This window comes from Lynx rufus, unplaced genomic scaffold (assembly GCF_022079265.1).
Source record: "Lynx rufus isolate CCGP_SWC_20201006 ecotype Redwood Valley unplaced genomic scaffold, mLynRuf1.p SCAF_17, whole genome shotgun sequence".
Taxonomy (NCBI): domain Eukaryota; kingdom Metazoa; phylum Chordata; class Mammalia; order Carnivora; family Felidae; genus Lynx; species Lynx rufus.
Window position 1 is genome coordinate 6,592,368 of NW_025814831.1, and position 14,454 is coordinate 6,606,821.

General features: G+C 45.3%; 1 protein-coding gene across 2 annotated transcripts in view; it reads right to left on the minus strand.

Annotated features, from left to right (window-relative positions):
* CCNK (cyclin K) overlaps positions 1–14,454 on the minus strand; it is a 29,236-nt gene that overhangs the window by 10,464 nt on the left and 4,318 nt on the right. Inside the window, exons 1-4 of one of the 2 annotated variants that reach the window (XM_047080124.1) lie at positions 10,738–10,913; positions 6,763–7,011; positions 6,230–6,311; positions 4,575–4,706 (exon numbers count right to left, since the gene is read on the minus strand). In XM_047080124.1, coding sequence (XP_046936080.1) covers positions 4,575–4,706; positions 6,230–6,311; positions 6,763–6,959 — 411 coding nt within the window. In that variant the 5' untranslated portion in view covers positions 6,960–7,011; positions 10,738–10,913. Of the gene's footprint in view, positions 1–4,574; positions 4,707–6,229; positions 6,312–6,762; positions 7,012–10,737; positions 10,914–14,454 lie in introns of those variants that run through there. The other variant, XM_047080123.1, reaches the window with a different exon arrangement.

The window sequence follows — 14,454 nt, forward strand, 5'->3', positions numbered from 1 at the left end:
GTGTGGGGGCTCGAACTTACAACCCCGAGATCAAGAGTTGCAGGCTCCCCTGAGCCGGCCCGGCACCCCAGATACGTCATTTCTCTCGATACATAAGCCACCCCTTTACAAAACGGACCTTTGCTTTATGGATAATTTATCTAACTGTAGCTTCTTTCCAGACCTTCATCAACAAAGCCACAATCCTTCGGGAATTTCCACTGAAAACGTCAAGCAAATAAGCGAGGACAACGATGGCCGATTCAAACTCTGTACCTGCTCGACAGGCATATCCATATAAAGCACGTGTGTGAATCTATCATCTGCCTGAAGCAAGCTGTCCCACCGTCATCTACAGCATAAACCCTCATTTCCTGTCACTAAACCACATTCTGACCTATCCACACACACCAGCGTTCCCGTTCACTGATCTGATTGTCTATTTCTGTCCCAGGATCCAAGGGACGAACAGCTGGGAGAGTAGTTCAATCACGAGTCCTCTTGTTCTTGTTTTTGTACGTCTCGTTTTTAAGTATAATTTCCATTTTACTTTGTTTCCACGGGACACTTTTTCTTCAGTCTCAAGGACTCTGCTCCTTACGTGGGCTTTTCGTGGAGCCTGAGGGGCAGCACCTGCAGGTCGACGTGGGGCGCTGGCCCTTGAGGACATGGTCCTTCCAGGCTCCACACGAACGGAGCCTGCCTGCCTGGCCTTGACCGGCACAACTCAAGTAGGAAAGTAGCGTCACACACAGCACGGGAAGCACACGAGCATCGAAATCACTCGCTGTGGAAATGTCCCTGATGGTGGCGCCTCTGCTGTGCTTCCGGTCGTGAACTTCTTGATGGCCTTGTCCTCGGGCACGCGACAGGTGCAGCTGGCATAGCGAGGAAGCTGCCCATGGTCATGGCGCTTTCTGGCACATTGTTCCTTCTGCTGCCGCTCATTTTGGAAGCGATGTCCCGTGGGAGACCCCCATGCCTCATTTTAGTACCCTTTTTCTTAGCACCAGTCCAGAAGAAAAGGAAGCTACTGATGTTCTGACTGGGGACTCACAGTCAGAGGACAATTTAAGGAAAATGGGGATTTCTTCACTACACCGACTTTTCCTATCAAACGTGTATTTATTCACTGAAATCTTCTCATTCCCTTCACAGCAGTTTTCAATTCCTTCCCCAACCTGCCATGGTTTCCACAGTTTTTTTTTTACCAGGCCTAATCCTGGACATTTTATTTTACTGCTGCTGTTGCACACGGACTCTCCCCTCTCACTGTGCTCTCAAACCAGTCAACGTCCATAGACAGGCAATTTTTTAAAAAGTTTTTTTTTTTTTTAATGTTTACTATCGAGAGAGAGAGAGAGAGAGAGAGAGAGAGAGAGAATGAGCAGGAAGAGGCAGAGAGAAGGGGACAGCAAATCCCAAGCAGGCTCTGCACTGACAGCCCGATGCGGGGCTCGAACTCACCAAGCGTGAGATCGTGACCTGAGCCCAAGTCGGACACTGAACCACGGAGACACCCAGGCGCCCCCACAGACAGGCGCTTCTGCACAGCCTGGCTGCACAGCACTTTCAGACAGCGTGCACCGCGGCCAGGGCGGTCTGTGCCGGCAGAGGGGCAGAGGGTCACTCGTTCGCACAGGGAGGGCTTGCCACGGGGCTCAGATCCCACCAACAGGCGCACGAGCCCATCAACCCCAGAAAGAGCAGACGGGGGGGGGGGGGGCTGGCTTTTGCGCTGAGGTATGGCCTCCCCTCAGACAACGCAGACCATTCTCTCACGGTTAGTAATTCCAAACGGCGTGGCAGGACTAAGGTTCGTCTACCCTAGCGCCGCAAGCATTCTCTGAGGAAAGCTTTCTACAAACTCCGAAACTTTCCCACAATTGGAGACATCCTGCTGATGCTGGTGTTTTTGCCTGGTTTTGTTACCACCTGCTTCCCAGAAATTTCCTCGTGTCTTCTGAATTTAGCAACAGCCTTTCACCAAGTGCACCTACAGGTTTTGAGGCCGTGGCCCATTTGGTATTACAGGATAGCCTGCGGCCTGGCCTCCTTTTGCGTTTCAAACATTCAAGTAATGGGGTAATTACAGGTCTGTGTGGAAACATCGTTCCTCAGGGAACCTTCCTTCAGCCCCGTAACACTTGTCTGGGGGACTTGTCCAGGTTCCCAGGTTGAACGCCCTCATCTCGACTTTAAGTGACTTTTTTATAGTATTCGTCACAGCTCATAATCAGCTGGTCATAGGATTATTTGATTAAAATCTATCCCAACTCAATATAAAATCCACGAGAATAGAAAAGGCCACGTCTACTTTGCCACCTGTTTTGGGTCTAGTGCCTAACACGGTGGCTGGAACAAATATTTGTTGAACACGTGAGAAATTAATACAATGGGGGAAACCAGACGGTTGAAGCCAAGCTAATTAAGGTAGAAAAGTCCCACGTGATTCGTGACCTTCTTTTTCCTGCTTATGATGCCTCCCTCCCACGAACGGCCCTGCTCTCCTCTCTGGAGAGGGGGTCGTGTCTACAATGTCTTCACTACTCCCAGAGGCGGGGTGCTTTCCTCTGGCTCCTGCACCCCCAGATCATCTCTGGGAAGACCGCACATGATAGAAAGGAGAGGCGGGTGGAGGTCAAAGCCCCTTCTCCTCCTCACGGGGGCGGGTTTCAAAGCCCCTTCGCTTCCTATGGATAGCGTGACCATTTCCCTCTTCCTCTCTTCTGGGGCAATGGAGCTGCAGAACTCCTACCTCACCGTGCCTGATCAAGTCTCGTTTCCTGATCTGAAGGTAGAGCGGGTAGAAGCTGGAGGTAAAAGGGCACTTCCCCAAAGGCACCCTAGGGTAACACACGCCAAGGTGCTGCCACATGCCCACAACGTGTTCCTACAACTGTCTCCTACTCTGTAAGAATCCGATACCCACAGGTAATGTAGTAATGTAACTACATTACTTCTATTAAATTCCCTTTTTAAAAAAAAATTTTTTTTAACGTTTTATTTATTTTTGAGACAGGGAGAGACAGAGCATGAACAGGGGAGGGTCAGAGAGAGGGAGACCCAGAATCTGAAACAGGCTCCAGGCTCCGAGCTGTCAGCACAGAGCCCGACACGGGGCTCGAACTCACGGACCGTGAGATCATGACCTGAGCCGAAGTCGGCCGCTCAACCGACTGAGCCACCCAGGCACCCCTTAAATTCCCTTTTGATCGTTGTTAGTAAGAATTCCTAATAGATGCACATTCTTATAAACAGGTGAACAGGTTTATAAATCATTTCAAGGGACAGTTACCCATGTTGACAGTACTTACAAACTATTAGTATTAATCACAACTACAATATATGCAAAAGCATTCTGGGCCTGTTAACTCCTCAAAGCAGGAAGGAAAATGAACACATTTTACAAACACCAACATAAATACTCATTGGTAGACAGAGGGTAACTGTGTGGCGGGTGACAGCAGCTAGTGAGGAAAAGTAAGACTGAATGGTGCCCAGTTCCTCATCCTGGTGAGCCTGGCTTTACCTGTGCTCTGGAGCTTGTCATTTCTCTGACAGGTATCTACTGGGTGCCTATTCTGTCCAGCCACTGTACCAGGCACCTGGCACAACAGATGACATGGTCTCTGCTGTCAGAGATCTTACAGCGGAGGAGAGTTCTTCTGTGCGATTATCTGATTAAAATCCAACCACCTTTGGGCGCCTGGGTGGCTCAGCTGGTTAGATGTCCAACTCGACTTCAGCGCAGGTCACGAATCACGGTTCATTTCGTTGAGCCCCGTGTCGGACTCCGTGCTGACAGAGCAGAGGCTTCTCAGAGTTCTCTCTCTCCCTCCCTCTCTCTCTCGAAACAAATAGATTAAAAAAAAATCCAATCGGCAGTTGCACTAAGTGTTGTGAAGCACAGCGAACAGGTGCCATCAGGGTTACAACGGGGTGGGGGGAGCCTGACAGGAGTCAGGGGTGGAGGAAAGCCACTACGGGGCTCCGAGAGTGGTCTTTTTCGAACATAATAAACACATTAAAAGCAGCTCTACAACTGTTCCAATACCGTCTCCTGACAGAGGCAGGGATTGTGGGGAAGGGCCAGAACGGACGGCGGGTCCAACAGCAACCTCTGGGTGTCCAAAAATAGCTGCCCATGTTAATACTTCCCAACATTCTCGGGAAGCGGAAAGACACACAGCGTAAGCAGACACGGGCACACGTCCGTCTATCGCCTGTGCTTTCCGCCTATTCGGGAGCTGGCTGGAGACGCGGCCCTCCCGTCACGGCCGGGCCGACGAGGCTGAGCTGCGTCCGGGTCCGGGAGCGCTAACAGGAGCAAGCGGGTTTCTGCTCACGTCCCGTGTGCCGCTGCCTCCAGGTCCTCAGGGTGAGGCGTGCGCGCCAGCAGGTGCTCCCTACGCGCAGGCCGTTTCATCTTCCCTCCTCTCTGAGAGGCGAGAAGGAGGACCTTCTGCACAAAGGCCTCTCAGGTCTCGGGGGCGGGGAGGAGGGACTGGCAGCTACGGGGGCCACACGAGGAACCTTACCACAACACTACCACGAGGAACCAAGATCTGAAGGCAGGAAGTTAAGATTCTTACCTTTGGGTCGTCTCCAAACTGGCCAAATTGTACATCGTTTAATAAACTACGAGCCGTTTTGATGATATCCTTACATTTTTTGGGCGTTTCTTCTACTTTCCCAGCCAGAAAGAGACAACAAGCTCCTGTCACCTGCAAGGGAGGTAAGAGCTCTTGAGATACTGTTAACAAAGCTCACAGGAGAAAGCAGCAAGGAGTTCTGGCCTTCGCAATAACCCGGTCCCCTTATTCTCCTATCTTCCTCTCTTCCTTTTACTCGTTCACAAATACTCTGACGCTCAAAGAGCTTGAAGGAAATTTCGTATACGTACACACACCCACTCGCAATTTGGCTTCGTCAGTTATTTCAAATTGAATTTTCCAAAGAAAATGGCATGTAAACAAAATAGATGCCAGAAAGGAAAAGAATCATAGGAACAAACTTTCTTTTTACATTGCAGTCTTAAAGATAATGGCTCCCGGAACAGTGAGCTTTGCTGCAGAAAAAGAGCACAATTAAACACATTTCCCGTGGAATCCATCCATATACCACCGCCCACGCTCTCTCCCTGCCCAGCCGCCTGGATCCACATGCAGTCCCTACCCCACTGCAGCGCTCTCACAGCTTGGCCTCCGGCTATTCTCTGCCTGCGCCAGCCCCCACCTCCCACGCCCCCCCCCCGTGCCCCTCCTCCACGGGACCCCGAGCACGGCAGGTGTCAGATGCTGTGCCAGGCACAAAGCTGACTCTGCCACAGGCTCCTTCCTCTAGAGCTTTACAGACTAGTGAGGAAGACATGTGTACAAAACTGGGGAAAACCTGAGCAAGAGGAAGGATCCCCAACACGTTAATTTCCTAGTAAATCTTTTGTCATCTTCCTCATAAAAACCCTTCCACAACTTCAGTCTGCCTCCTAAAGTCAGATTTCCCTGGGCCGAAGCCCAAGGCTCACTATGGTCCGATACAGCTTACCTTTCCACCCTGGGCCCCGCCATTCCCTTCCTGCCACACGGACCTCCCTGGCCGGGCTACACAGAATAGTACGCTGCCCGGTGTCTCTATTCGTGCCGGTTCCTGTTGGACCAACTGCTCCGTCCCATCTCAGCACCTCTAAGCCCTACTTCCAGTCAAGGCTTGACTAACTGCTGGCAACTCCTCCCTGGCATCTTCCCTGAGCCCTCTAGGATGTAATTAACCACTCCTTCGGATGCTCCAGCCCTCCTTCCTCACCTCTCCTACGGCTTTACTATGGTCCATGTGTTTTGTACATGTCATACCACCTATCCCGGCTACTCACGGCAGGTTTCCTGTCGGACTCTGCATGTTTAAGGAGTAGCTAAAGAGTGAGTGATATGGCATAAAGAACTTCTCTTCCATCTTGCCCTTTTTTGGGGTCTTCCTTAGAAGCCCAAATTCATCTTGTGAAATGTGAGAAGGAAGTAAAGTCCACACAAAGTGCAATACGATCGTGGTCCACCCTGACTTAAATAAGATTTAAATATAGTTAGTTGGAAACAATAAAAGTTCAAACTTGATTATTTATGGACACCACGTACTACACGGAAATAAATACTTTCTGGAAAACAGAATAAAAAGAGACTATAAACAGTCCACTAAACTGTGTGAAAAGAGTAACGTGTGTGTTAGCGAATTATAATAAAATTCAAACACTTACATATCTTGGGAATTGCTTGAAGGAATGAAACATATAGAAGCGATGAAAATAAATTATTCCAGTTGCCAGGGTATCATAGTGTCTGTTGATCTGGTTAAGGACTTGACCAAGAATTTTTGGAAGTTATGCTCTTAGTTAAATGTGGAAACATAAAGGCAAACAATAACAGCAAAATCAGCGTTAAACACTCTGGTGGCAAAGCATGGGGATCTCAGGGTTTCAGGACTCTGACAAGTTGACGTCAGCAAGTTGAAGTTCCTACTTCTAACAAGGCAGGGCTTCCCCAACCTCTAGGTACACCTCAACGGTGACCACCGGGCATGCCTCCTGGTGGCCACTCACCCAATGGCTGAGTCTACACGTTTAAAGGATAAACAGGAAACAGAAAACCCCTGAGGAGCCAAGTTAGTCAGAAAAAATTTAAATAGAAATACTTAAGAGCCATTTCAGTACGGACACAGTGCTACCTATTTTGTTTTTAGTATCCAGGTGGGGAGCCTATCTATAACAGATTCCAAGGAGACTTAGGATACAGTCCCAAACGTGTGCCCACATCAAAGATGAACCGAGCCCCCTCTCGGCGGTACCGGGCTTCAGTGGCTGGATCGAGTCCTTCGAGCTGCGAGGGTGTATGAGCCAAGTCTTTCTTATCCCAGTACCAACATGGTTTTGTGTGGTCCAGGTTTGCTGAGGTTACTGAAGGGCTTGAGTTTTCTTTATTCTCCTTCATTTATTGAAGTAGACTTGTTCTTTCCAAAAGATTTTCTGAAAATGTTAGAATCCTAAGAGAAAGAGAAGGAGCAGCGAAGTTGGAAAGGAATACTCCACATCAAACAATCCGGATCATCAAAGACAGTGTGCAATCACTGATTATATTTGATTTTGGATCAAAATTTCCCAGAGGGGCACCTGGGTGGCTCAGTCAGTTAAGCGTCTGACTCTTGATTTCAGTTCAGGTCACGGTATCACGGTTTGTGAGATCGAGCCCCATGTCAGGCTCCATGTTTACAGTGCTCGGAGTCTGCTTGGGCTTCTCTCTCCCTCTCTCTCTGCCCCTCCCCTCTCAAAGTAAATAAATAAACAAACTTTAAAAAAATTTCCCAGAGAAGCAACACTACTGATTGACCATTACAAGCTCAGACTCAGCCCCAAAGCCAATTTAACACATAAGTGACCCACGGTATAATAAATCCCAAATTTCATAGCAGCTGAAAAGGAAGGGCATTTCCGTCTCACTTTCCTTGATGCCTTTCTTCAGTAGACTCAATCCCTTCATGCTGGTCTAGATTCCGTTCTTTAGTAAAATCCAGGCCGGTCTTAACCCCCTAAAAAGATTTATGCTCCAAAATTATCCATCTCTTCCACTCAGCACCCAATCAGAATTTCCCTTTTTCAGTTTACTTCATTTCACTTAGAAGAGCCACCAGATTGGCTGAATTCAAATCTGCACAAGTCACTGAACTGAGCAATAAAAATCAGATGTCTGGGTGCAGTGATTCTGGGGCTGTGGGTAGAAGGAGGTGGTCCACAAGGGAAGAAAGAAGTTCCTTTAAGATGTTCAAGGGGCGCCTGGCTGGCTCCATCGGTTAAGCTTCCGACTTCAGCTCAGGTCATGATCTCACGGCTCGTGAGTTCGAGCCCTGTGTCGGGCTCTGTGCTGACAGCTTGGAGCCTGGAGCCTGCTTTGGATTGCGTGTCTCCTTGTGTCTCTGCTCCTCCCCCACTCACTGTTTCTCTCTCAAAAATAAATGAACATTAAAAACAAATCTTTCTCATCCTCTTCTTTTCCTTTTTTTAAATTTTTTTTTAGTGTTTAATTTTTTATTTCTGAGAAAGAGAGAGACAGAGGGCGAGCAGGGGAGGGGCAGAGAGAGGAGACACAGAATCTGAAGCAGGACCGTGAGATCATGACCTGAGCCGAAGTCGGATGCTTAACCAACTGAGCCACCCAGGCACCCCATCATCCTCTTCTTTTTTCATTCAGAATAAAGAGGTTTTCTAAAAGCATCATGTTGAGCAAAGAAAACAGAAAACAAGGACTCTCATCTGGAGGCCACTGGAATATGTAAACCGTCTGTAAACTCATCAGAGAAGAGCAATTCTCAAATAGGTCGCAGAAGTATTTTAAAGAGGCAGCTAGAAGCAGGTGGGTCTTGTCGGCAAGGAAAGAGCGGTTCACTAGCTCAGTTCCGGGCCAGAGGCATCAGTGAATCTGGAAGCCTAACCTTTTCTGTGTGCTGCCTCATTTCTAGTGGGAAAGGGGATTTGGCAGGGCTGAATGCACCCCTCCTCCTCCTCGCACCTGGAAGCCCTACAAATGGATCTTTCCTCCACCAGGAAGAAATTAAGTACCAGGAAAAAAGTAATCTTCTTCAACTGATTTGTAATTGTGTGTGTGACAGAACTGGGCGATGGCTGGAGGTTGGGGAGGTCAGTTACCTAAAGCCTAAGTAAACATGGAAAGTGCACAATCAGATGCTCAGTAAATATGAAGAGTTCAGAGTTGGATGTCATACTGGGATACATTTCTCAACTCTCGGCTGGCAGAAACTCTAAAAGTGTGACTATATCCTCTGTTGGCAAGGCCAGGGAGAAGCAGGCGATCTCATATAGTGCTGGTGGGAATACAAAATGGAACAACTCTCACAGAGGGGAATTTGGCAATATCTAACAAAATTACATATGCATTTGCTGTTTTACTTAGTAATCCCACTTCAGAGAAACTACTCTGAAAATACCATTACAAGTATGAAACAGCGTATCCACAAGATTATTCATGAAAATGTCACTTATAATAGCAAAAACTGTGAACAACCCAAATGTCCCTCAATGGGGCACTGGCTGAAGAAAATATGGCTAACATGAACACTAATGGTTTACCATGATGGTATTAAAAAAAAAGACTAAAAAAACCCTTTAAGTCCTGGTAAGGAGACAGTTCCAGGATCAGTTGGATGCAGGATAGTGTACGTGGTACGTTAGTATCTGTGTAAGAGGAGAAATAATAGACATCTGAATTTGTTTTTTAAACTAATAATAATAATAATAATAATAATAATAAAAAGGTTACCAATAGGGAACAGGGAAGAAGAGAATGGAAGGGACAGGAATGGGAGCAATACTTTGGGGATCTCTTTTTACACAGCTTCGACTTTTTTTTAAATGTGTTTTTATTTTGAGAGAGAAAGAGGAAGAGAGAACGTGAGCAGGGGAGAGGCAGAGAGACAAAGAGAGGGAGAGAGAGAATCCCAAGTAGATCTCAAGAACCATGAGATCATAGCCTGAGCCAAAATCAAGAGTCAATGCTCAATTAACTGAGCCACCCAATCACCCCCACAGCTTTGACTTAAGAAGCCTTTTATTTGAAAATAATTGCAGATTTACAGAAGAGTTGTAAAGGCAGGAGGGAATTCTCATATACCCTTCACTCTGCTTCCGCCAATGTTAACGTCTTATACAACCGTGGTATGTTTACGAAAATGAAGACATTAATTTTGGTACAACTGAACTACAGCCTTGACTCAAATTTTGAGTTTCTCCAAAAATCCCTTTTCTGTTCTGGATCTAATCCAGGATGCGACACTGCATTTAGGGGCCTTATTTCCTTAGTATCTTCTAGTAACAGTTTCTCAGCGTTTCCTGGTTTTTTCATGAGCTTGCCAGTTTTAAAGAGTACCAGGCAGAATGAAATGTCTCTGATTTAGGTTTGTCTAATGTTTCCCCAAGAACAGACTGGAGTTTTGGGGAAGAATGCCACAGAGGTGAAATGCCCTTCTCATCTCATCTCACCACATCAGGTATCAGAACCTACTGTCCATATTAACCATGACCACTTGGTTAAGATGGGGTCTTGCCAGGTTTCTCACTGTAAGTTACTATTTTTTCCTTTCCATTTTCTATTCCTTAGAAATGAATCACAAGGCCTAGCCTACCCTCAAGGGCAGGGAATTAAGCTACATCTCCTGGAAGGAGAAGTATCAATGAATGTGAGGACAGATGTTCTAACTACCACAGTAATTAGTGAGCATTTTGGGGAAAATATTTTGCAATGCAAAATACTAAGCAAATTATCCCCTTTTCTCCTTCAAGTTTCGCCCATTAATTTTAGCATTCATCTGAGGATCTTGCCTGTAACAATTCTTGTGGTGTTCTTTATTGTAAAAAAAAATTTTTTTCAATGTTTATTTATTTTTGAGAGAGAGAGAGAGAGACAGAACACGAGAGGGGGAGGGCAGAGAGAGAAGGAGACACAGAATGGGAAGGAGGCTTCAGGCGCTGAGCTGTCAGCACAGAGCCCAGCGCGGGGCTCGTGAGTTCGTGAGTTCGTGAGATCATGACCTGAGCCGAAGTCAGATTCTCAACTGACTGAGCCACCCAGGCGACCCGATTACTGTGGTGTTCTAATGGTGACTTTCTATTTCCTTCCTTCCTTTCCTCAACATTAGTTGTTCTTTTGTAAGAAAGATCTGTTTCTTCACCCTCATTCATGTATTTATTCAATCACTTACTTATATTAGTATGGACTCATCGGTATTTGTTTCATTCTTTGAATCATAAGCCAATAGTACCGTCATTTACTTCGTTGCCCAAACTATTCCAGATATAGCCATTGGAAGTGGCTCTTTTGGGTTGGCTCGCGAGTCCTTCTGCAACTCTGACTTCTGAATCATGTAAATATTTAACACTAAAAAGAAAAAAGCAAACCCTAAAACTCAGAATAAACCCAGTGTATACCAAACATGAAACACGGAAAACTATTACAAGTAATTCCCGATCTCGTTCCATCCTGAGTGAAATATATTCTAAGCACAAAAGAACTGCAAGGAAATCTTAAACTTCTTCAGTAATACTTCGTTGGTACTGGCATTACTATTGTTCACTGTCAACCCATTTGTGTATGTGTACCGTAGGATAAAGCAAAGAGATATAAATGTTGATGTCGTTAGGAATCAAGATTTTCAGTTCAAAGTAAACATATGCATAAGATCAAAGGTTAAGGAAAACCTGTAATGTTAAATTTTAATGGAAAATACAAAAATCATGGTTAAAATATGTATACACATACATCCCAGCTCTGTCCACCGCAAGTATCTAGGAGCAACGACATTCCTATAGTCAGGAACACATCAGTGTCCAAATCTTAGTTACCCTCTACAAAAAAAAAAAAAAAAAAACAGGTCTCCTTTCTCCTTTCCAGTCTGGGATAGGGGTCTGCCTGAGATGTGCTAAGAGTAATGGAAGCTTCTAAAAAGACACAGGAGCCAGTGTGGACTCTCACTGGACAAATTCAGGGAATCTGAATATTAAAAAGAAAAATAACAATGACTGTAAAGGAGTGAATGAACAATCCATGAGTCCATAATTTATGTATATATATAGCAAAGTCTACTTTGCTAGCACTGGTATTAATTAATGTGGAAGAAAAGTACCTTTACCTTAACAAAAGCAATCAATCCTGGCATCACTAATAGGGTGAAACCCTGCTATTATGTGGCCTCCTGATATGATGCAATACAAAGAAGTATCAACCACCTATGTAGTATTCTTCCCTCTAAAAAGCTAAATTCAACCGAGACTTTAAACCTCACTTCCACTTTACAGTAAATACTGGGAGTAGAAGAACAAGTCAAATGGCACAAGGAAACTTTTAGTCACATCCAGAAATGTGACCCTCCACCAGACAACTGACCTGATCTCTTCAAGGAAGTCCATGTCATGAAAAATACAGAAGATGGGAGGAACTGTCCCAGATTTCAAAAGACTACAGAGGCATAATGCTCAAACTAATGTATGAATCTTGACTGGATCCTCATAAAACAAAAACAAAAACAAAAAAAATATAGAAGAAATTTCGAACAATTAGAGAAATTTTAATATGGCCTCTATACTAGAGGCTATTAGGGCCTATTAATTTTCTTAGGGATAACAGTGATGATACTGTGATTATATACACTATTCTCTGGCTGAATGAAGTACTTCCGGGTAAAGTATCATGTCTGCAACTTTTTTCAAATGGCTTATCTAAAACATAGGTTCACATAGTAAAGTGGTAAAATGTTAACATGTGTCCAGTCTAGGCCACAGATAAACAAGTAGTCCTTGTACTCTTCTTTCACTTTATAAAATGTGGGGGAAACTCAAGTAAGACCACTTATTTGACCAGGTCTCCCTTATTCCCTCTGGGTCAGTCTCTCTCAGCAGCCAAAGAATGCTTGCTTATGTATGAGTAGTGATTTTATAAATTAACACGATGTGTAAGTGCATTACAGCACACAAAAAGGAAAGCACGCTAACTTTAACTGCATGGTTTACTAATTTTCACAAAGTGAACATGCTTTTGTGACACCATCCAGCTGTGAAACAGAATTCTACAGGCATCCCGGACTCTCTCTTTCCTCTTATAACCACGATTCCCCCAGAGGTAACTGCTATCTTGACCTCTAGTCCCAGCAACGAGTCTCGCAGGGTTCTGAAGGACCCTGGAATGGTAGAATATCACTCTTTCACAATGGCTTTCTTCTGCTCCACATTATGTCTGTGGGGTTCATCCTTGCTGCACAGAGCAGTACCCGTTCATTCTCATTACCGTATAGCACTGGTTTTCAACCAGGGGCGAATTTGTCCCTCAGGAACACTTTGCAATGTCTACAGACATTTTGGGCTATCATAACTAGGGAGCTGCTGCTGGGCATCTAGTGGGTAGAGGCCAGGAATGTTGCCGAACATCTACAAGGTGCAGAACGACTCTCCACAAGGAAGTAACTGTTCCAAAATGTTGACGGTGTTGAAGTTGAGAAACTCTGTTGTACAGTGCTCTATGAATAAAACATAATTTACTTATCCACTCTACTGTGAACGGACATTTGAGATATTTCCAGTTTTTCATTATTAATAATAGTAACAAACATCCATGCACATTCTTGTGGAGCAGAAAGCAACTGGCCAAATGGTTGAGGGAATCATCATCTCAAAATCTCTGTAATGTATTCACAGCACACTAGCTGGGAACATCTACTTTAAGATATATCGACCCAACAGTTCTGCATGTAGTTACTCATTCAAATATTTGCTGAGTATTTACTATGAGCCAGGCCTCAATGACACAGCAGGAACGGAGATGCAAGGTCTTTGCCCTACCTGAAACTTACGTTCTAGGAAGCTCATGTCCTAGTGGCAGAGACAAAGAGAAACAAATATGTTATTATTTATCAGGGAGTGGCAAGTGCCATGAAAAACAAGAAGGCATGGTAAGGGGGCAGAGAATGAGGCAGGGCTGTTTGGAGATGACCAAGTTAGGAGACTAAAGTAGCTGTTCAAGTACCGCCTGATGAGGGCTTGTCTCCCTCCCTCAAGATGATGCTGAGACAAGAAGCAAGAACCACACTGGGCTGTGATGCAAATAAATAAATAAAGGCAAGAGATGATTTCAAGCTTGTTTGCCTGACAGAGAGGGTAACACTAAAAAGAAAAATGGGGAAGGAGGTAGTTTTGATGGTGGGGCCTGGGGCAGGGAGAATTTGGGTTCCAAAAATATTAGGTTTGAAGAACCCACAAAACATCTGTATGGAAATACCTATCAGACCTAGAAACAGGACTGAAGTCTGGAAGAACATATCTATCTGGGATTCCTCCAAATAGAACGGACAACTAAAGTCATGGTGGCAGGCGGAGGGATGGAAAGTGAAAAAAGAGGTCTGGAGACTGAACTTGAGAAAGCAGAAAAATCTCCAAAGGAAAGAAAGGGAAGGGATGGTCCAAGAGGTGGGAAACTTGTAACTTCAACTGCAAGAGAAACCAAAGGACACGGGCTGTGAGACAGATGTGGCAGTTAACAGTGACAAACACTGAAGAAAATTTAAAGAACAAAGAATTAAGGAAAGGTTACTTTGGTGGGGAGTTCTTAGAGTCACTGAAAGTTGACTATAGGAATGTTTGCACAACTCCGTACTGAAGACTGCTGGCTTGTACGCTATTTTAAATGGGTGATTTGTGTGGTATGTGAACTGTCTCCGTAAAGCAGAAACACACGTACGTAAATAGCAGAACCTTTGCACAAGTGCGGTGGGGCAGAAGGCAGACTGTGAAAGGAATGAACAGGCTATGAAACAGGGTTCTTGTTTACTCAGCGGAGAGGAGAGTGAAAGATGTCTGAGGCAAGAAGGGAAGGAGCCACTAGAGGAGGCTGAACAAGCCACTAGGGGTTAAATGGCCAAGGGATAATACAA